This window comes from Cynocephalus volans, chromosome 1 (genome assembly GCF_027409185.1).
Source record: "Cynocephalus volans isolate mCynVol1 chromosome 1, mCynVol1.pri, whole genome shotgun sequence".
Lineage (NCBI taxonomy): Eukaryota > Metazoa > Chordata > Mammalia > Dermoptera > Cynocephalidae > Cynocephalus > Cynocephalus volans.
In genome coordinates, this window is record NC_084460.1 from 56,542,438 (window position 1) to 56,564,810 (window position 22,373).

General features: G+C 58.6%; 1 protein-coding gene across 1 annotated transcript; it reads left to right on the forward strand.

The window, feature by feature from the left end:
- Positions 1-130: 130 nt before the first annotated feature.
- COL9A3 (collagen type IX alpha 3 chain) lies at positions 131-22,321 on the forward strand. Its single transcript, XM_063105663.1, has 32 exons — positions 131-199; positions 652-720; positions 2,016-2,051; positions 2,706-2,777; positions 3,419-3,472; positions 4,619-4,654; positions 4,968-4,991; positions 5,218-5,271; positions 5,567-5,620; positions 6,006-6,047; positions 7,165-7,221; positions 7,686-7,739; positions 8,388-8,441; positions 8,751-8,804; positions 9,229-9,282; positions 9,766-9,819; positions 10,601-10,654; positions 11,251-11,304; positions 11,430-11,483; positions 11,977-12,021; positions 12,121-12,174; positions 12,249-12,302; positions 12,824-12,877; positions 13,028-13,099; positions 14,432-14,467; positions 15,164-15,208; positions 16,510-16,542; positions 16,745-16,891; positions 17,062-17,116; positions 17,675-17,857; positions 20,579-20,656; positions 21,770-22,321. Exons 1-32 carry the CDS (start codon positions 131-133, stop codon positions 21,958-21,960), a joined length of 2,046 nt encoding a protein of 681 aa, XP_062961733.1. The 3' UTR covers positions 21,961-22,321.
- The last annotated feature ends 52 nt before the right edge of the window (positions 22,322-22,373 follow it).

The following is a 22,373-nucleotide window of genomic DNA, read 5'->3' on the forward strand; positions in this document are numbered from 1 at the left end:
GCCCGCCCGCCCAGGTGGGCCCGGCTGAACGGGGGCTTGTGTTCGGGGGCGGGGCGGGGGCGGGCCTGCCCCTCCCCCGGCCGCCGCCACCGAGCGGCCACCGCGTCCGCCGCTCAGACGCCGCGCAGACATGGCCCGAGCGCGCGCCCCGGCCCTGCTGCTGCTGCTGGGCCCGCTGCTGGCAGCCGCCGCAGCGCAGGTGAGCGCGGGCCGGGAGAGGCCGACGGCGGCCCCCGGCTGGCCGCGGAGCCCGGACGCCGCCTCGCCTCCGGGCCATGGAGTCGCGGTCGAACGGTCGAGCCCCGCGGAGGCTGGGACGCTCCAGGGATGAGCCCGGGCGGCCGCCTCGTCCTCCCGGGCCGGGGTCCAACCGCCGCCCGCGCTGCTGTCGCCGCTCGGACGCACAATGTCGCCTTTGTTCCCAGCGGCTCCCTGCGGGCTGAGCGCTGCCACTCCTGGCCCCGCGGAGCGGTGGATAAAGTGCGGCCGGCGCCGGGTTCCGTGTGACCCCAGGCTTTGGGGGTCTCTGAGGCGGGCGGGAGTCGTGGGCCTCTGGGACCGAAAGAGGGGGCACTTGGTGGAGCAGACCCCAGAGCAAGAGGGACTCGCTGGGAGAGGGGGTCGCTCCCTAATGACTTTTCTCGATTTCAGAACGTGGGACCCCCAGGCCCCCCTGGGCCACAAGGGCCACCGGGAAAGCCAGGCAAGGATGGCATTGATGTGAGTGTGGGGTCTGGGGAGGGCTGGGGAGGGTTCCCTGAGGCTCTAGCTCTGGTCCCAGCCTCCCTGAGCCCCCAGGCCAGATGGAGAAAAAAACAAGTCCCACCTCCCAGAGTTGGGCGACCACAGGGTCCGTTGTGGGAAGAGAAACTGGACAAAGATGATCCTTGTCCCTACTTGGGGCAGACCCCGCAGGGATTGCAAATGGGGGCTGGGTTACATGGTGGTCCTGAGGCCAGAAATGTGGTGACTGAAGCGTGTGTCTCTAGGTCCCCTGAGGGGCCTGTGCTTTTGTATCCTGGGGCCTGGTGCCCAGGGGCTCTGAGAGGGTGTGGGGCATGTCCCTCTGGGTGGATGGAGACTGTAGGTCTTGTTGGGGGCTGGAGCTTTCCTTGCAGGGGGCTCAGGGGCTCACTCAGCCCCAGACATGGCATCCACCATGGGTGTCCCAGGCCAGGTGTGGCCCAAACAATATGGGAGGCACCTGAAATCCTGCAGTGGTGAAACCCTCCCCCATCCAGCTACTCCCAGGAAGGGCAGGGGCCCTCTCCAGGGCCTGTCCTCACCCGTGGTGTTCCCTTGTGGTCCCTGGGTGGGTGCAGTGGAGGGCTGTGTCAAGAGCATGCACAGCCACCCTCAGGCACCCTCCAAGTCCCCAGTGCCCAGCCTGGCTGGATGGCCTGAGCCTCTCTCTGCTGCCACAGTGCTGTTGCTCAGGATGGCTACATTGGACTCTGGGCCAGGTGGCCCGGGCCCTTGGCCTGCCTGTGCTCCTTCTGTTGGGTTTGGGTACCTGGGCACCAGGGCTCGCACTTAAAACCCGGCCTCAAGGTCTCGGTTAAAGGATTTCAGGCCTAGTGACCTTCAATGGAGGATGAGGGGCGCAGGTACCTTCCTGGAGAACATGGTTGGGGGGGTGAGCTGCCCCTCTGAGCAGATGGGGCAGAGGCCTCTTGGCACTGGCGCCTGCAGCCTGCTTGCTAATGCTCTCAGGCAGTGCAGGGGCAGGGCTTCGTGCCCCATTCCCATCATTTCTGGGGGTTTGTGTCCCCAAATGCTATGTGGGCCCTTCACGGGCTGAGCCCCAGTCTGTCTAGTTCACCCTTTCCCCTAGTGCTGGCTGTAGAGAGGAGGGCACCTCCTAGGTATGGACAAAGAGGCCTCGGGGCCTCACTTTTTCTCCCCGGACCAGTTCTCCAGGGTGTCTTGGAGGCCAGCCCCGCTCTGCTCCCCTGGGATGGGATTTTCAGGGGACCCTTACTTTCCGGGATCACATGTGGGCATCTCCTCTGCAGGGAGAAGTTGGTCCTCCAGGTCTACCTGGGCCCCTGGTGAGTGTCCCCGGCTGTGGGGGTGGGCAGCCCCTTTGCAGTCTGGATGGGAGGGGTGGACACAGAACAGAGAGTTATTGATTCCCTGTCTCGCCATGCTGGGCCCTCGGTCACCTGAGGGGAGGCCTCGGCAGGCTCAGCGCAGGGGCCAGAGCCAGGATGGGTAGGAGGGCAGTGTACAGGACTCCGTGTGTCTCTGGGCAGGGTATGGCTTTGAAGCTTTCTTTGGACCAGTGCCCAGACAGGCCAGGGAAAGGGGACAGTACCTTCTGGAGTTGTATCCTGGTCCCTCACCTCGTGCAGCTCCAGGGATTCAGGGTCCTGGGGCTCAGAGCACTGTCTGGGCCCATAGAGGGACCTGCTGGCCCTTAGCTGGGGAGGCCAAAGGGACCAAGTGAACGTCCTACAGGCGTGACCCAGGGCTGGGGTGGGACAGCCTTCTCGGGGCCAGCAAGGATTGGGCAGGCAGGGCAGGTGTGCCCCAGCTGGGTCGGGGTCTGCTGGATGTCAGGGAGGGCTGGGCCTCTGGAGGGAGGGGGCCACCTCAGGTGGCTGGGTGGTGTCTGGGATGGGAAACACCTTTCTTCCTTGCTGAAGGTCAAGGCTCAGGGCCCAGACCCCTCCCTCACACCTCTGCCCTTTCCTCCTGCACAGGGACCGAAAGGGGCCCCAGGGAAGCCGGGGAAACCAGGAGAGGCTGGGCTGCCGGGACTGCCGGGCGTGGACGTGAGTGCGCCAGCGCCCCTCCCCCCGTCTGTCCCCTCCTGCCTCAAGGGGCCCCCTCCTGGCCCAGTGCAGGAGCCAGGTTTTAATTGCTGTTCTCCAGCTGGGCCTGCTCAAGCGGGAAACCCAGTCCTGATGGAAGCATCCAGAAGTCTCCAACAGGGGTCCCTTGGCCTTCATCCCAGACCCTGCTGGCGTCTGGCAGAGGACAGAGCCAGCCCGCAATGGAGTGGAAGCCTTGCCAGCTCTCACTACTCCAGGAACAAATGCCTATTATCAGGCTCCTCTGCCCACCACTGCCTGGCCCCTGCACCACCAAAGCTTCGTTAGGACTGGGCCTCGGGTCTGAGAAGTGAGCTGCCTGGTCCTAATGGGTTCGTCCCCTCAGAACCCAACTCTGGCGGAAGCCCCCCCGTTGCTGGGTCCTCACTAGTTGCCCCCTCATCCCCTGGAGCCTCTGGGCACACCAAGTGGATGGTGGACAGGGCCAAGAGAGGAAGGTGCCAGACCCAAGGGTCTTCTCCAGTTCTCTGAACTCTTTAGTTAAGAAAGGGTTTTAGCAAAGAAAACAGCTTGTTTTGTTCCTGGGGGAAACACGGTTTCCCATGTGGCCCCTCAAGCCCTCTCTCTGCCTCTCTCCCCAGGGCCTGACTGGACGGGATGGACCCCCTGGACCTAAGGGTGCCCCTGGAGAACGGGTAAGTGCCTGCCCGTGTCCGGTGGCTTCAGTTTAGAGGTGAGGTCCCCCATCCAGGGGGTGGCCAGGTGGAATGTCCTGCATCCTCAAGGCGGTGGAGCTGGCAGTTGTGAGGGCGAGCGGCTGCCCCGGTGGGGACTGGCTAGGCCCCTGCAGGGGGGTGGGGGGGTGGGGGGTCAGGCAGGTGCAGGGTGCCCACTGGCTGGTGCCCTGGCCCACACCCACATCTGGCCAGTTGTTCTGGCACTCAGACTGTGGCAGGGAGAGCTGGTGCAGTTGGGGGGCAGTGACCAGCCCCATGTGCCCCCCTCCTCTTCGGAGTTCCCATGGCCCTGGGGCATCACCACCAGGGGGCCATCATCACCTAGCCTACCATTGTCCATTGAATCCTACTGCTTGACTCACCAGCACCCCATTTTGGATGGCTTTCTCCTCTCGTGGCTTGGGATTACAAAACCAAGCCCAGCGTTCTCTTTCCTTCCCCCTTGTGGGACGTGGCTGGCACCAGCAGGTGCTGCTGGTCCCGGGCGCACGGCATTGCAGAGGGCAGGAAGGTCAGGTTGGGAGGACATGGGACACAGCCCTGCCCTTGGGGGTGCTCCAGCCATGAGGAGGATTCTGAGTTGAAAACAATGGAGAGAAATAGCTGCCAGCCAGCCAAGTCCATTGGTGTCCAGGGGCCTGCGGGTGGGCTGGTCTCAGGCTTTCTGGGGGGGAACCTCTGGCCTCCAGGGCAAGGACAAGTGTGCGCTCCCTCCTCGGTCCAAGGAAGCTGTCATGGATGTGAGAGCTGCAGGCAGCGGGAAGACAGGGGCTGGGGTCCAGCTGCCCAAGGTTCTGGGGCTCCATGGCGTGGGCTGAGGCCTGAGGTCTCAGCAGCCCCTGCAGGTTGGTTATTGGGGGGCTTCCTGAGGGAGACGGGCATTTAGGGTCACTGCTATGTGCCAGGATTGCTGGTGAAGGGTCCTTCCCAGCCTTCCAGGCATCAGAGATCCTTGTCCTGGGCCGCAGTCCTCTGTTGAGGGGGTTTCCATCACCCCTTCCTCTCCTTGGAGGAGTCATAGGCTTAGACTTCAGGGAACAGGACAGGTTTGCAGAGGCAGGTTCCTGGGCCCAGTCCACCCTGACACCCGTTTTCCTCCCACAGGGAAGTCTGGGACCCCCGGGGCCGCCTGGGCTCGGGGTGAGTACCGTCTTCTCCTCTCCATAGGAATTTGAGGAGCCAGAGGGTCTGGCCAGGGCGGGTGATCTCCAGAGGCCCCTGGGGCCATCCTGGCCCTCTCCTCTGCTGCCCCCTCTGCAGCTGCACCTGGGGGCTGGTCCCTGGTCTGGGGTCCCAGGACCCTGTCTGGGCTGTGCTCTATCTCCCCAGGGGGGACAGATGCCCATCCTTGAGCCATTCTTCCCCCAGGACCCCCCTGAACCTTCTTGGGGGAGGTGGGACCAACCCCATCCTGTGTCCAGCAAGCTCTGACCCCCCACGCTTGTCCTTGCAGGGCAAAGGCCTCCCCGGACCCCCTGTGAGTACTGACAGCGCTTGTGTTCCACCCAAGCATGCGAGTTCCCAGAGCTGCCCGAACACCCAGAGCAAACCTGGGCTGGGATATCCCAACTGTGGCTGGGACAGGGCTTCTTGGGGGCAGTGACCTGAGCACCCAGCAGCAGTGGCCCTGGGGTATCCTCCTGGGGTCCTGCAGGCTCATTGGGTGCAGACCCCCCACTTCTTACTTCTTCACCTTCCTCCAGGGAGAGGCAGGAGTGAGTGGCCTCCCAGGTGGGATTGGCCTCCGTGGCCCCCCGGTGAGTGGCTGCCCCATACCTTCCCCCACCCCCTCAGAGCAGGCTCACCTGTACCCCAGGGGTTCCCTCCCCCCTCCCCTTCTCCCCTCCCTCCTTCTCATGTCCTACTCCCCTTTCTTGGGTGTTGACAGAGTCCTAGCTAATGATTTAAGGAAAAGGACAGACGTCAGCCAAGGATGTCTGTCCATGGGCTAGGGGAGGCAGAAGGGAGCCAGGAGTGTCCTCCTCTTTGGGAGTAGCTGGTCACCTCATTGAGGTGGGCTCCAGTCCTGCTCTAAGTCATAATCACCCCCAGGGACCCTCTGGACTCCCAGGCCTCCCTGGCCCCCCAGGACCTCCTGGACCCCCTGTAAGTACTGGGAAGGGGCTCCAGGGAGTGCCAGGCATGGACACCCCCCTGTACCCCCCTCCCCAGGCTGCATGCTCACAAGGGGACACTTGGGCAGGAACAGACAGGGAGTAGGAGCCAGCAGCTCTGGCTGGTCGGCTGACTTGGGGTTGGTCAGGGCTCAGGCCCCCATGGCCATCTCAGCCCAAGGACAGGTAGCTTCTGTCTTCGTCACATGCCTCACGGATGGGCCAGCTGCACCCAGCACTGGCCACTTGGGGGATGGGATGAAGGGTCCCCTAGAGCCTTGGTGGATGGGGGAGGCTGTGGTCAGAGAGTGGGTGAGTGGCGGTGTGTGCAGGCGGACGGGAGGGCAGGTGGATGTCAGCTTCTCTCTGTGTTCCAGGGACAGCCAGGGGTCCTCCCCGAAGGCGCTACTGACCTTCAGGTGGGTACTTGCACTGTTTGTGAAGGGGCTGGGGGTACCTGCCTTGGGGGAGGAGTCCAGCTTGAGTTAGCACCTCCAAGACCCTCTGACACAGCGTTCCACCGGAGGGAGCTTATTCCACATGGGCAGGAAGGCAGCTCAGGGACTCCTGGGGTGACCTGTGCTAGCAGAGAGCCTGGGCCTCCCCCACCCTGCTGCCACCGCAGTCTGGACCATGCTGTCTCTCATGAAGCTTCAGCCCCAAGGGGCAACATGACCTGAGTTGCAACTGCATCACGTGGAAACTCAGCTCCTCCTTGGCATGAGCCACGTCTCCACGGTGCTGAGCTGTAGTTGGCAGGCAGCGACCACACTAGGCAGGGCAGGACATGTCCCTCGTCACAGAAAGCTCCATGCTAGAGCCCGGGACTCATTTCTATCTTGATCTTTGAGCCTCGTCACTTGCGTGTAAAGAGCGACTTGGGAGGCCCCAGACCCACTCCTGCTCTTGTGCAGCTGTTGGACTGTCGGTCAGCACCTCATGTCCGTGGGAGGTTCTGGGTTTTTGAAGGAAAAAAATCCAACCAGGTTTGATTTGACCCCGTGGCCACTTCCTCAATCCTCCCCTCGCCCCATGCAATCGCAGACAGGAGGGCCTGGGGTCTTTCAGGATAAGGAGGGTGGGCCGGGCCGGGGTGAGGTGTGCGGTGCTGACTGTACACCCCCACCCAGCCTGCCCGTTCAGCCATAGAACAATCTAGAAATCTCCGTGTCTTCCCTGGATTCCCCGGGCCTCTGGCGCGGGCTGGGCCTCCGGCATGGAGTGGCAGGTCTGTGGCCTGCACCGCCCCAAGCATACTCTGCCCAAGCAGCTCCCCCTCTGAGGTGGCTGCTGGGCCGGAGATGAAGGCCCCTTTGTGGAGGCAGCGGCCACCGTGTGAATAGCTGCTTTGAAACCCACCATCCACTGCAGGGCTAAGAAATCAGAGCTGGCTGTGAGGGGGGCATCCCCCGCCACAGCCCATGGCCAGCACTGAATGCGGCCCCCTCCTGCTTAGGCCCCTCTGTGTGCTCACCTCTGCGTTGGGGTCCTGCTTCCTGTGGCTGGGAGGAGTCTGATCACTCTGTTTCCCAACAGTGCCCAGCCATCTGCCCACCAGGCCCTCCCGGACCTCCAGGAATGCCAGGGTTCAAGGTGAGTGGCCTCAGGGTGGCTTGGACCTGAGCACACCTCCACATTGGGCAGGAGGCAGCCCGGCCCTCACAGGGGCTGCGAGACTGGGGTGGATGGGGCGGCAGAAAGCCTGGCCCTGTATCCAGGGTTGTCACAGGAGGAAGCGGTTTCAACACCCCAGGGACACCTGGGACCTGGTATGGCCAGGCTAGGACTGGGTTGTGGGGGTCAGAGGAGGCTGAGAGGGAGGGCATACGGGAGAGCTGGCTCCAGGCCCCCTCCTTTCCGCTGAGAGCCCTCAGGTGGGTCCCAGTGCCTCCCAGCCTCGGCTTCCCCATCTGGGCCAGGCCTGTAGTCCTGAACTCTGCAGTGTTGCAGTGCCTGGGTCCTGGGCTGACTGGCCACACAGGCCTCAGTCCAGTGCTGCTTGGAGGAGGGGTGTCTGAGGGTCTGGGTGGGGCTGTGATGCCCATGTTTGCTTTCAGGGCCCCACTGGCTACAAAGGGGAGCAGGGAGAAGTGGGCAAAGATGGCGAGAAGGTAAACTGCCGGCTGCTGACTCAGGAGTCGATGGCCAGGGAAGGGGGCTGGGGGCCTGGGGCGCAGGGAGGGGGCATTGCTTCAGGGCACAGCCTGATGGGCATCTGCTGTGCACACATCCCAGACAGAGCCTGGCTGGTCAGTCAGAGCTGGGTGATTTGGGGCAGGGTCTCTGGACAGACCCTCCCCCCCTGACCTCACCATGGAAGCTCCCTGGTGTGTGTGTGGGGGGGGGGGGCCCGTGAGGACATGGCTTTAGCCCAAAGTGTCCCGGCTGCCCCTGACCCCCCTCATCCTGTGGCCACTGCCCGTGGAGTGGGCCACTCACCTACAGGCTGGGGACAAGGTGGTCTGGAATGCCCTTTAGCATAGCAGGAGTGACCAGAGGGGACACCATCTGGCCAGAGGAGGAACCTGGGAAGCGCTGGGGGCCTTGCAGAACAGAGATCACAGACCAAGCCCAGGCAGTAGTGAGGCCACCATGACCCCTGTGGCCTCTCTGGATTGGTGGGCAAGTGACCCCCTCACCCAACCCCCAAGGCTCAGCTGTGATGTGCTTGGGCTTGGTAGGGGCACCAGCAGGCAACAGAAGGTTGTAGAAAGGCAGACTGAATCTGCTTACCACCACATTCTTTGTTTCCATTGCAGGGTGACCGCGGCCCCCCTGGACCCCCTGGCGTCCCAGGCACTGTGGGGCTGCAGGTGAGGCCAGGGAGGGGCGGGGATAATAGGATGGGAACCCCTGAGACAGCGCCCAATGGGGGTCAGCTCAGGCTGCAGCGATGGTCAGCCAACACCCAGGTATAGGGCACAGCGAGGCTGGGGTCCTGCCCCTTTCAAGGCTACTGACCCAAGCCTGGAAGCCCCCTCTCTTGGAGGGGACTGAGCTGAGGCTAAGGGTTTCTAGGAAAGACACTGGGGCTTCCAGGTGCACTCCAGAGCCAGGGCCTCTCGGTGGCTCCTGGGGTGGGGGTGTAGCCTGGCCCTACATCTCCAGCTCTCTCCTGACAGGGCCCCCGGGGATTACAAGGACTGCCGGGGCCACTTGGGCCCCCTGGGGACCGGGTAAGTCCTTCTGGTCCCTTGGAGGGCTGTGGGGCAGCCCGAGGTCAGCCCAGGTATTGGGGGTCTGGGCTTGTCCCCACCTCCAGACTTCAGATTGGCCCATGAGTGAGCTCTTTGGCAGCCAGCCTCCCTCTGGGTCCTGTCCACACAGGGGACATGGGAGAGGGCTGGCTAAGCATTTTCACAGAGACTTGCCCCCACACATGCTCCAAAAACTGGACTTCTTTGAGGGTTTTTGTGGTTAGGCCCAAAAGAGGAATGGGGGAGGGTTTGGGGACCATGGGGGGCTTATTAGAGGGACCTGCTGGGGAGTCCAAGAGGCAGGGGGTACTTGTGGCAGGGCCTCTCCTGATGGAGCTGGGTCACTGGGAGGATGCAGCCAGGCTTCAGACAAGAAGAGTGCACATGCCCCTCTCTTCTGCAGGGTCCCATTGGTTTCCGAGGGCCCCCCGGGATCCCAGGAGTACCTGGGAAGGTGGTGAGTGTGCATCTGGGGTAGAGAGTGGGCCCCACGCAGGCTCGGGCCTCCCCGCCTTTCTACCTGCTTCACTCAGGGGCCTCCCCAGCCCCACTGGGTGCCACTGGCCTTGCACCAGGCTGAGCTGTCCTGTGGGCACACCTGGGGCCTGTGGCGTGTGTGGGTGGCACACCTGGAGGTATGGCACACCTGGGGGTTGGCACACCTGGGGTAGCACACCTGGGATTTGACACACCTGGGGGTGGTACAGCTGAGGAGTGGCACAGGGGGCACGTTACCTAAGGAGCCCCTCCTTTGTGGGAGATTTGCCTCCTTTCTCGCTCTGGACATGAAGTGAGGTGTCACTGTCATCCCTCTGACTTCCATGACCCTCAGTCTGGCAACCACTTCCAGAGGGCTGAAGGGGGCTCAGCCATTCCTTGGTCCAGCTCTTCCACCTTCTCTGTATTATTAACTCTGTCCCTGCCCCCCTGTTATTTCCAGGGTGACAGAGGCGAGAGGGGCCCAGAGGGATTCCGTGGCCCCAAGGGTGACTTGGTAAGTGATAGAGAAACTGATTCTCTGGGTCCTTGTGTAGAAGAACCTGATCTATTCCTGACTGGTGTTGGGGGTGGAAGGACACACAGAAAACACCTGCTGGGGGACTTGAGGGCTCCCTGTGGCGGGGAGTTTGGGTGGGCCTCTAGACACAAGGGGTCCTGGCCCTGGAGGGGCCCCCAGCACTCTCCCTACCCCAGGCTGTTCTCCCAAAGCCCACGTGGGAGCCCTTCAGCCCTCTCCACAGTGGCCAGCAGCAAGCGGTCTAGGCAGGGGTCCTAGGACCAGACTCCCAGGTTCGAATCCTGGTTGTGGGGCCCTGGACAGAGTGGCTTCTGCTGTGCCAAGGCTGCCATGCTGCAAAACAGGAATAAGAGAGAAAACAGTTCTCGGATTAAGCAAGCAAAGTCGAGACAGTTAAGCGTCTCATGAAATGAACAGAAGTGACCATCCCCAAACTGGTGTTTGCCTGTGGCAGCTTCCAAACTGACCTGGCTTCCTCTGCACAGAGCCCTGGCAGCCGGAGCCCCTAGGAGCAGCTGTGCGAGGCCGCAGCATTGCCCATGCACCAGCAGGCCCTGGGGGATTGGACTGAGCCTTTTCCCAGGTGGCTGGGATCAGCCAGTGCAGCCGCCCCCGCCTGAAGCATGGCACCTAGAGTCCAGAGAGCAGTGGGCGTGGGTGCAGCTCCGGTGGGGCCAGCCCGGGGACTAGTGAGGAAGTCTGAGGAGATTCTTCATGGCCCTAATAGTGGCCACATCTGTCACTGTGTGTCCCTTAGGGCAGACCTGGTCCCAAAGGAATCCCTGGAGTGGCTGGGCTGGCTGGAGAGCCGGTGAGTATCTTGGCTGCTGCAGTGCGCTTGGCACCCTGGCTCCCTGCTGTGTGCCCACCCCTCAGCACTGACCCGTGTTCCCCTCCGGTCCCTCCCAAGTCGCCATCTCCTCTCCCGACCTCTTCCCACCCCCGGCCCTGGACAGTGGATGCCTGGGGGTCCCTCCATGTGCAGGATGGCCTGGAGGACTCAGGGCTGAGGGACCAAATGCAGGGAAATGGGCCTCCTGCCACTTTCCCAGCACTCAGCCATGCCCTAAGGTTAAAAATAGTGTAGGCCTAGGTGGGTCTGGCCCAAGTCCTGGCTCCCAAGCCTCAGTTTCCCCACCTATAAGATGGGTTACAACTGAACTTCTCTGGGGGCCCTTTGCAGCATCTGGGAAAATGCCCGCATCTCCTCACCAGCGTGGGCACGGAGGGCAGTGTGGGCTGCCATGTGGCCACCTCAGTCATGAAACCACAGTCAACTGCCCAGGGGTTCAGAAGGGCAGAGCCAGTTTTGAGGGATGGGAAGGGGGCTGCCCCGAGGGGATAGGACTACAGAGGAAGGGGAGAGGAGTGGCTCCCTACAGGCCTCATGCTGCCCCTTTTCCCCAGGGCATGCCAGGCAAGGATGGCCGGGACGGCATGCCAGGGCTCCATGGAGAGAAGGTTGGTCCTGGTAGGCGGCCTGCTAGAAAGGGGGCTGGTAGTATGATGGGAGGGGCTGGGAGGAGTGCAGCCCCCTGAGGCCTCAGTGTCCCTCTTCTCTTCTCACCCCAATCACTGTTCTCCAGGGAGAGGCCGGTCGCAATGGCGCCCCTGGAGAGAAGGGCCCCAACGGGCTGCCGGTGAGTGTTGGGCAGGGGCTGGCTGCTGGGTCACCACTTCTCTCTGCTGGGTGGTCGTGGGCTGGGGGTTGGTCACTGTCAGGCCGGCCTCCTGCGGGTGGTTCTGGGGACTGTGCCCATCAGGGTCTGTCATAGCCCCTGGCACCGAGTGGGTGCCTGTGGTCCATGCCTGTTTTGGTCACACATGTGTGCTCATGTACATGCATGGGACATGTGCGAATGTGCGTGTGCCCACCCCTGGACGCTGCAGCAAACTCTGCACCAAGGCCAGGGAAGCTGTCAGAGCCCACTGGGAGAAGCCAGCCCTGCCCTTTGGGGTGCTCTTTCTCTGCCCCATGAATGCTGTCATGTGTGACTCCTGGTGGGCTGTTCCCCTGGGCTGCTCCCCGTATGCGGTTCCTGTGGGCTGCTCCCTGTGGGCTGTTCCCGTGGGCTGCTCCCTGTGTGCACACTGCATAGACTCATCAGCCTGACCTGAGCTCTATCTTGGCAGGGACTCCCTGGACGTGCAGGGTCCAAAGGCGAGAAGGGAGAACTGGTACGTGGCTGTTTCCTCTCTGGGTAGGGGTGGGGAGGCAGCACCCTGTGTCGGGCAGAGGGGACGCAGGTGGTGCTCAGGCTGTCCCTTCTTCTGTAGGGCAGAGCTGGGGAGCTGGGTGAGGCTGGCCCCTCGGGAGAACCAGGCATGCCTGTGAGTATCCACAGCCCTCCCCTTACCACAACCCCCCGAGACCTGCTCTCACGTTCCCCTTCCCCTCCCTGTAGGGAGACACTGGCATGCCCGGGGAGCGCGGTGAGGCTGGCCACAGGGGCTCTGCGGTGAGTGGGGGATACGGGCTCTGGGTGGGGGGTGGGCACTGAGCCGCCAGCAGGTAGCCCCAGTTCTGAGCAAGGTGGGATGGCATTTGGGTGCATTGACAGGCTGGGCCCACAGAAGCCGAGCATATGGGAGGCAGTGGGGGCCAGGACTGAACTCTCCTGTCCCTGAGACCTTTGTACTAAGGCCCAGACTCAGACCCCAGGAAACACAACAGGAGCTCCCTAAGCCTCGTGCCCCACCCGCAGACCAAGGTAATGATGGCACCAGCCACAGGCCAGGGAGGCAGGGGCATCAGTGCCTGGCACCGAGTCTGGCCTGTGGGCACGTCTGAGCTTGAGATCACTCAGTTGCACCCCGAAGGTGGTGTCCCAGCAACTTGACCAGGTGGCTCAGGACCAGCTCCTGTGATCCCCCACCACCGACGGGGAGGCAAGTTGGCCTCTAGGGCTCCCTCCCCAGACCTCAGAGGCTCTCTCCTCAAACCTCAGCACATCCTCTCATACCTCACTTTGTCCTTCAGGGGGCCCTTGGCCCGCAAGGCCCTCCTGGGGCCCCTGGCATCCGCGGCTTCCAGGTGGGTAAGGTGGGGCTGAGGGTTTGGGCCTGTGCAGTGACCAGCATGCCCAGGCTAAGGGCAGGGAGCCCAGGTGGGCCAGGCCAGGCAGGGGAGGGGTCCTGTCTGGGCTGCCCCATGTGCACTGATGAGCTGGGACCTTTTCCACAGGGCCAGAAGGGCAGCATGGGAGAGCCTGGCCTTCCGGGCCCCCAAGGCCTCCGAGGTGACATGGGTGACCGGGTAAGTGACCTACCCCCCATTGCCCCCATCCCCCATAGTCCCACAAGACAGACAGAGAGGAGATGGCCCATGGCTCCACATGGTGCCACAGCAGCAGTGGCCGCTCCCTGAGTCTGCTGCCTGCACAGCTGTGCAGTGGGGACAGCAGCCCAAGCACAGGCCCTGTGGTACCTCCGTCATTCCATGCAGCTTTTCTTGTGGGTGAGAAGGGGCTCCAGAAGTCACGGCCACTCTGTGTCCATCCCCACGTGGAGGCTCAGCAGGCGCAAAGGGCACACAGTTGGTGCCCAGCAATCAGGATGGGGGAGAGGCAGTGCTCCAGCCCACACCAAGTCCACCTGTCAGTCGCCAGCTAAGGCAGAGTCACATGGCTTTAAAACAAGTTTGGAAACTGGTGTTCCAGACAGTGGTACAGCCACAGCATTTGGATCCTGTGGGTCCAGGGCACAGGGGCTGTGTGGCTTGCCAGAACCCCAGCTGCCTGGTGGGCCAAGGCCTCCAACCACCCAGGAAGATGCTGTGGGTCTGGTCTGGGCCCTGGCCACGTGGGAACCCCATGTGCCTGTCTTGGCTGCCCCCACTGGGAAGGGACAGAGCCCCAGGAAGGCTCAGGATGTCACTACAGACACAAGGGAGGTCCAGAAGCTGCTGTCCCAGACACCCCTTCATTCTAGGCAGGCATCTGGGGGCATAGAGACCGCCACCCCACAGTGGGCCCTTTATTAGCCCTTGGGCAGGACATTCCAGGGGTTGGGGGATGTGCCAACAACTGCAGGGCCTCTGAGAGATGGCGAGGCTGGACACCCACCCCAACTGCTGCGCACTGTGCCTGTCCTGGGGGTGGGGCTCCTGCCTGGCTTTTCTTTCCATCATAGGGAGTCTCATGCTTCTCTGCTCTCTGGGCAGATTCTCATTTATGCTGCTATTTGAACAAATGGACATTTTTTAAGGGCGGGGGGGTTCCTAGAAATTCCCAGACACATCCCTGATTTCACAATCCAATGGGAGACGATTAACATGAGCTTTTGGACCTTTGACTCGGCAACTCTACAGTGACGAAACTATCCCAGGACATGTGCACAGAGATGCTCACATAAGGTGACTGGCGCTGCAGATGGTGCGGCGGTTCTGTAGGGAAAGTGGGTCGCGCAGGTGCAGAGCAGTGTGCCAAGTGCTGACCCCAATGATGCAGGAACACGAGTCTGGCATTTGGGACTGTGCTGGGTCAGGGACGGAGCTGGCTGTCACAGCAGGCCCTTTGTACCCTACCAACGCATGCAGGGGCCTGACACCTGTGATTGCTCTTATCCAGAACCTTCTCTCTGCCCCCAGGGCCCAGGAGGTGCCACAGGACCCAAGGGAGACCAGGTGAGCAGAGTGGTCTTTCTGCTTGTGGACTGTCTACTTGTTCCTTCCATCTTCCATCCTTCGTGTTCTCTCATGTAAGCTCCCATCACTCCCACCTGTCCGTGACAACAGCTCTGGGCACCCAGCCTCGAAAGCCGGGAGCAGGGATGGTACAAGCTGCCTTCCTGGGTGCAAAGAGCCGCCAGCCAGTCACCATGTGGCTGTGGGTGCACCAGGAGCTGCCTCTGGTCTGGGAGGCATCGATGGGGACCTCAGAGGGGTGTGTGTGTTCCCTGCCATCCTGGGAAACTAACTTTTGAAAGAGCCCCATGTTGCAGAAGCAGAGTGGGAAAGCACTGCTGCTCCTCTTCGCGACACTCTCTCTGAAGTGGCCGGGGGTGGGTGGGGCCGTGGTTGCCGCTTAGACTTCCAGGCAGCACCTGGCCCTTTCTGTGTTGCTCAAGGCATGTAGAGATCTAACCTCAGAGGAAGTTCTGGTGGCAGAAAAGCCTCGTTACGCAAAGAAGAGACTTCCCTTTGTGGTCCCCACCCCTAGGCATAGTCCTTGTACAGCTGTCTCTGGGCCCCAGACTTCCGGCCTCAGTCTCAGGGGATGAACGTCACACACACCAGGGTTTGTGTGCAAGTAGCTTGAGGCACGGAGAAGTCCCTGTTGGCACGTGAACAGTTCTTTTAACTTTGGGTGTATCATTTCAGGGCATTGCAGGTTCCGATGGCCTTCCTGGGGAGAAAGGAGAACGGGTGAGTGAGATGAAGTTAACCTGTTACTGACAAGCGAGGGGGCACTCTTCACTGGGGTGGGACTATCCTGTGGACAAGGCCGACATCTGCAGGTCCCAACAGAAGCACGGGCAGCTCCACAGAGAACATGTGGGTAGGTGCAGGTCGCCTGGGCACCGAGGCCCTGGCCGTTGGCCGTCCCTCCTGCATATGGGCGGGGCCTGGCAGACACACAGGACGGTCTGTTCCCCAGGAGAGTCTCAGATGCGTGGGCTTCTCTACACTGTGCCTTGTGCAGTGACACTGCTTGTGCAAGTCAGCCTACCTGTGGCCTCTTGGCATGAATCAGTCACAGTTGAGATTAACTGAAGACTCTGCTGCCACAGAACTAAAACTCAGTTAAGCAGAAATAAAATCCTTGACTGAGTCAAGAGACAGACTCACTCTCTCCTGGAGGTGTCGGACATGGAACAATCCTAAGGTTCGAGGGAAAGGAGGTCTTTCTGTCTTTCACGTGGCCGGGTGTTTAGTTCTAGAATGAAGTCTTTCCTTTGTGTCTGGGTGAAACAGAGATGCCTTAGTCCCAGGGATCCTAGTCTCTGGCAAAACCTTTATATCCCTGGTAGACTTCCTATGTCTCCAGCCAGAATAATCTCAATTGTGTGTGTTTTATTTATTTTGGCAAATTCTTAGACAACCTTGTCAAACGGGGTCCTGGAAATCTAAGCAGCAGCCCCGCCTGACTGCTAAGCTGACGGGAGTGGGGGGCTAGGACTGGGGGGATGGAACCCCACCATGGGCACCTAACCTTTGCTCTCAGCTGCTGGAAGAGTCAGGTGTGGGAGGCGACATGACGGTCGCCTACAGGCTTCAGCAGGGTGTGGCGTGCCCCCCCTGGCCCATCTGCTGTCTGGTGAGGACTGCGTCCCTGTTCACACACCTCGGGCTGGGCATTCCTGAGGGCCAGCTGGACAAGAGCCCAGAGTTTTAGACAGAGATGGCATTATTTATAATAGTGGGGAAAAAAAGAACGGGAACAAAGTGAACACGTGTCAGAGAAAATGCTGTGCGGGGAAAATACGTTTAAAAAAAGAATCAATAGATTAATATGATCGCAGCAGTGTGGAAAAATGTACCTAGAAAATGAAAGGAAAGGACCACTGTCAGTATTTTGATGTAATCAAATAGTAGGTTTGTGGATGGTTTGATTTTTACTCATCCTCAGCTAGTGACGTGCTAGACTGTTCCTTGGGCGCTCCTTCCTACCCACTAACAACAGCATGCTGTGCCAGTCATTACGACACATGCCTTTCTCTTCACAGGGTCCCAGTGGCCCTGTCGGACCAAAAGGAGAGGTGAGTGCCTGGCAGATGTTCCAATGACAAGACTCAGAGGAGGCCGTTGGTTTCCTGTCTGCCTCTGGGTGACCAGGGCCCTGCAGGGCACCACCCAGACCTGAGATCATACAAGTGCTTGCTGTGTCTGCATGCTGGGTGGCAGCTCCCAGCTCCCAGGTGAGGCTCGCCTCTGACCCACCTTCATCCTGTTTCTCTGCAGTCTGGCAGTCGAGGGGAGCTGGGCCCCAAAGGCATCCAGGGTCCCAACGGCACCAGTGGTGTCCAGGGCGTCCCGGGCCCTCCCGGGCCCCTGGGCTTCCAGGGCGTCCAGGGCATCCCTGGCATCACGGGGAAACCAGGAGTTCCGGTACGTTGCTTTTCTTCTCTCAAGTCAGTGCTGTTGGCATCGGGCTTCTACTGGATTTAGAACGTTTTTTCCTAAAATCAAAGTTACCTTGAGGAGTGTCATTGTGGGTGTGCCTTAGAGGCTGCCAGATACCACCCCATGTGCTGACGAATTTATGGGGTGAATTTCAGGGGAAAGATGCCAGTGAGCAGCGCATCAGGGAGCTGTGTGGGGGAATGATAAGCGGTAAGTCACCAGGGTCGGAGGTGTCTCGAGGCACGGCCTTGCCTGCCGCCCCATCCCTGCTCTCAGGTCCCAGCAGTTTCCAGACAAAATGAGCTGCATGTTGGCCCACCTGCCTATTAGCCCTTGGAGGTCCGTGCTCCTGTGGCCAGTCCGTCTGTCCTCTGTACTGGATGGGGCTCGCTTGTTCCCCCACCCAGGATTCAACACCGTGCCTGGTGCACAGTAGAGATCCTACGTGTCTGCTGAATGCAACAATTACAAAGAACTAATTAACTGTCGGCTTGCAGGGTCAGTTTCCCGAATGTCCCCCAAGTGGACACCTTTTCCCTCTGATCCACAGGATTCAAAGGCACTCCCATTGAAGGGGTTCTCTTTTCTAGCCCTGCGGTTCATCCTTCAGCCCAGCATTTATTACATACCCCAAAGCAATTAAAAGCATTCTCAATCAGAAATGAAAACTCCCTTCTGAAAGGCAGTGTAGAGGCTTTGGTGTTTTGCATCTGTGCACTTCCTGTGATCCTCTCTGGGGTAAATGCTTTTGCCCTTGTTTTCCAAAAGAACGAATAGCAGGATTAGCCGCTCACCTGAGGAAGCCTTTGGCACCGGGAGCCATCGGTCGGCCAGGTCCAGCAGGCCCACCAGGGCCCCCAGGTCCCCCAGGCTCCATCGGTCACCCTGGTGCTCGAGGGCCCCCTGGATATCGTGGTCCCACTGGGGAGCTGGGAGACCCTGGACCCAGAGGTGAGTAGCTGACCCCAGGACACGGCCACCCTTCTGTGGCAGGTCTCCCTCAGCCACACGACACCCCCAGACCATCCCCATGTCAGGACACTACGGAAACCCGCCCCTCCCTGCAGAGATGCTGTCCTCTGGAAGGACAAGGGAGGAGACGGAACACGAGGGAAAGTTAGCATTCAAAGTCGCCTGAACATGAGCTCATGGGTTTTCCAGCCCTGACCAGCCTCATGATCATGCAGATCCGTGTCTCACATGCAAACCTAAGATGCCTCAGTGACCCCACTTCCTTGTCTTAATGTCCACACGCTTGTCTGGAAATGTAGTAAGAGATGGAGCTTTTACTAGATACAGCTCCTGGTGTATGTCAGGTGTCCTCAGTGGGGACTCCTGGAAGGCTGGGACCCTTCATGCTTTGGGGCCTAGCACTGTTAATTTCTTATTAATCCCGCAAGAACTAGGACATTTTTAAAAATGTGATATTTTTCTCAAATACCGTCAGAACAGCATTCAGTGGGGAGTGTATAAAAACATGAGGAATGGATAAACAGGAGTCCCATTTACACTCAATACCACATGCCTCGGTGTGAACTGGCAGTGTATGAAAACTCCTGTGGCAAAAGGCAAAAATATAACATTCAAGATGCTTTCTATTTCAAGGACTAGGGAGAGGCACCAACATTAGCTGTGGCTTGTTGCTACCACAGGCAGCGAGTCCTCGTGTGCAGGAGGACGTGCTGACCTGCCAGGGATGTCCCAGGTGCCCGGGGTAACCTGCATGACACAATCTCATGTGTGAGCTGGTGGACACTGATCTTTTCCAAAATGGCCTTCAAAACTTATTTTGGGCTGGCTAGTTGGTTCAGTTGGTAGAATGTGGTGCTAACACCCACGTCAAGGCTTCGGATCTCTACACTGACCAAATGCCAGAAAAAAAAAAAAATTAGCTTATTTTAAACTTTTAAGTTTGCCACCATAGTCCACCTGCATCCTGCCGGCCTGCCCTATGGCCCAAACAAAGACGTTAATGCTCATCATTCCAGGTGATTCCAAGTTACTGACCAAATAATCTCCTGCTTCCCAAAAATAGCTTAAGAAAAAAGTTTCTAAGGGAAACAATTTCTGTGAGTTCCTTTTATTGTCTCTGAGATTAAATTTATATGCTTTAGCAGGTGAAAGCATTCCATAATTAGCAGTATCGTTCCATGTATTCTTAAGATGCTTAGAGATTGAAGAATTTCAGCACGAGAGGGCAACTGTGTCAAATCCATCTTGTCCACGTGCAACATCTGTCCCAGATTAGCCACCAAATAGCCTCAGGTTTTCTTGCAAACTTCTTCAAGTTGCAGTCTTCTTGGGCCATCTATGCTAGTGGAATGCCACTGAGGGATCACAGTCTTCAAAACAGGTCACATGAGATTTTCTTCAAATAGGAATCTTTGAAAATAAAATTCAAAAAGAGCATTGATCACCTTACTGGTTCTCAGAAAAACAGTGTGACAAAGTTAAAGTAAAGGCCACACAAAGGAGTCACCATGCATCCTTCAGGGCTGCAGAGCTTTCCAATGTCCTGCCTGTAGACGGGCACGTCGTGCAGGGGGAGTCACTCCCTGGATGGGGCCCTTGGTGCCTCAGTCTCTTAATCAGCGAAGCGGCATCAGGACACCAGAGATTTCTGTGGGAATTAAATGAGACAATACAGACACGGCAGGGCCTACCGCAGGTCCTCTCTCAAGCAGAGCTACTGTCACGGCTGTGCCTCCATCTCCCCTCCCTGAAAAAGCAGTGCAGGGCAGGAGCACCCCACTCCCCGCAGGACACAGCAGGTCAGGTCCACTGCACTGGGGCCAGTCAAGTCAGTCCCTGGGCATCAGAGGCCATGGAAGTCCACTGCCCCGCTGGGGAGGCTACTTGTAACTCCAAGGCCACAGGTGCTGTTCCCTGCCAGGGGTCCAATGTGTAATGTGTGAGTGAGCAGCAATCGCCTCGTGACCTTGGTACTGCTAATCAAGCCTGTGCTGCTGATCAGTTTTGGAAGGTAGCAGTATTGAAAAAGATACACTGACAAACACCAACCAAAACAAAGTTGGTGTTGCTGATATTAATTAACATCAGGCAAAACAGACCAGCTCTAATAATGCTGTTTGCCTTTACAGGGTGTCAGTGTTTTAATAAAAGGCTCAATTTACCAGGAACATAATTCTAGAGTAACTAGTATGCCTCTAATATCATAACTTCAGAACACACAAAGCCAATGTGGACAAATCTGCTATCAATACCAGGAGATATTAGCACACCTCTCTAACTGTGGCCCACACAGACTAAAACAAAGAGAGGTCGGATTTGAGTAACACAATTAGAGAGACATTTAAAACATCCTTAGATAACTCATGGGTCAAAAACCGTATTGAAAATATGATTACAAAGTAAGTACTCAGCTGTTTAACAGGCAGAGATATTCTGAATGAAGCTGGAATACCACCCACGTGTCTGCCAGCGGTTGGGCAGATGGTGTTGACGCCACCGGCTACCGGTGCACGTGGGCTCTTCTCCCAGACTCCACCGAGCCCAGCACGTGGATGTCTGCGCTTTTCTCAATGGTCCGCTTCAGTAAAAAGCTTGGAAAAGCAGGCACCCTATCTGTTAGAAAGGTGGGATCAGACGTGGTCCCGGTGTGGTTGCAGCAGACACTCTAACGACATGTCCATGTCCAACACCTCCTGACAGGAAACCAGGGCGACAGAGGAGACAAGGGCTCAGTGGGCCCGGGGCTGGCTGGACCAGGCGGGGACCAGGGCCTGCAAGGTATGAGGCCATTGCCGTCACCAAGGTTTTCTTGTTTGGCATCTTTTCCAACATGTTAGGTCTTTCTACTGGGGAGTGTTGGGTTATGACACGTCTCATTTTCTTATAAAGGAAATACCTTTTTCTCTTGGCAAAGCATTCTTAGAGGCAAGATTAGGAATTTTCTTAATAACTGCTTTAGTATGTAAAAGTTTAACCAATAACCAGACTCTCCTGTACCAGCTATGTAGGTCTGGTTAAGTTCTATTTAACTAAAGCTATTTAGTATCTATTTCAGTTAAATTCTAATGAAATTTTCTCTGAATTGACCCCACGTACATCGAATATTTCCTTTTTTTAATGTCAAAAATAAATGCTTCGTCAAGGAGGGAGGGAGCGCCACTGTCCCAAGCAAAGACCGGCCCCCGGCTGTGTTCCAATCCGTGGGCCTCCTTGAAGATTCTGTTCGGGGTCACCCTCATCTGTGCACACACGTCCTCTGGTCTAGGGCCTCCTGCTTTTGACAAAACGAACACGTGTGGATGGCCACGGCTCGTCTCCAGCTCCCCCCCATGCCCCCACACCCCCGGGTTCTCCTCTGCTGACCTTGCTCTGCCTCCACCCGACGGGCAAATGCTCAGGCACCTCGGCCCCTGCTGCATCTTCCCACCTGTGTGGCCTTAAACATGTCAGTGTTGCCATTCCTGGTGGACAAAGCCTCCAGCTGGACCATGACAACACCGCCTGGACTCTGTCACCCAGCCTCAGTGCATGGCGGCTGGCTCCTCCCTTGCTCACATCCAGTCCATTCCCTAAAGCTGCCCCATTGCCCCCACCCAAGGCAGCCTGCTTCCTCACTTGCTCACCCCCAAATCTGTTCTTCCACGGCACCCAACAAGCCCTCCTGAAGTCAGAGCATGCTGCTGCCCCTGAGGAATGCTCATTGCACCTGCCACACCTTCCCTGGCCCTCGTGCCTATGCCCACGCTGTTCTCTCAGCCTGGGCCTCTCCGCCTCTTCCTGAGCTCTGGAATAAGCTAGTGAAAAGAGTTGGGCGGCAGGCTAAATGGATGTAAGTGCAACTGATTTTCCATTCTTACTGCATCTAAACTCACCTTCCTGATCTGTCTCAAGGGCCGCAAGGCGTGCCTGGCATCAGCAAGGATGGCCGCGATGGCGCCCACGGTGAGCCTGGGCTTCCCGGTGATCCTGGCCTTCCTGGTGCTGTGGGTGCTCAGGGGACTCCGGGGATCTGTGACACCTCAGCCTGCCAAGGAGCTGTGTTAGGAGGGGGCGGGGAAAAGTCAGGTCCCAGGAGCTCCTAAAACAGAACCTAAGGAAGCAAGACAGCAGCAGCCACGACTGAAGCTCCAAGTTCTGAAAGGCACCGGATCAGCAGTGTTCACATAGCAAGGAGCGGACGGTGCGACGGGCTAGCTACGTCCAGGCACGGCTTCTGAGAGCATCCTGACCACGCGTTGTCAGATTGTTCTGTCTCCACGCCTATTGACAATGGTCCATTCATCTGTGCTAGCATACCTCAAACACAGGCCCTGATACAATTGTAAACCCAACATTCAAGAGGGATATAGGATGTACATATAAAAAGTTTTGTACAATTCCATGAGATAAAGAATATTCAGCAACTTGTTTACATAGCATTTGCGTAAGGACTATGACATCATCCCAATAAAATGATATATTAAACCTTCAGGTTAATAACTGGCTACAGTATAAC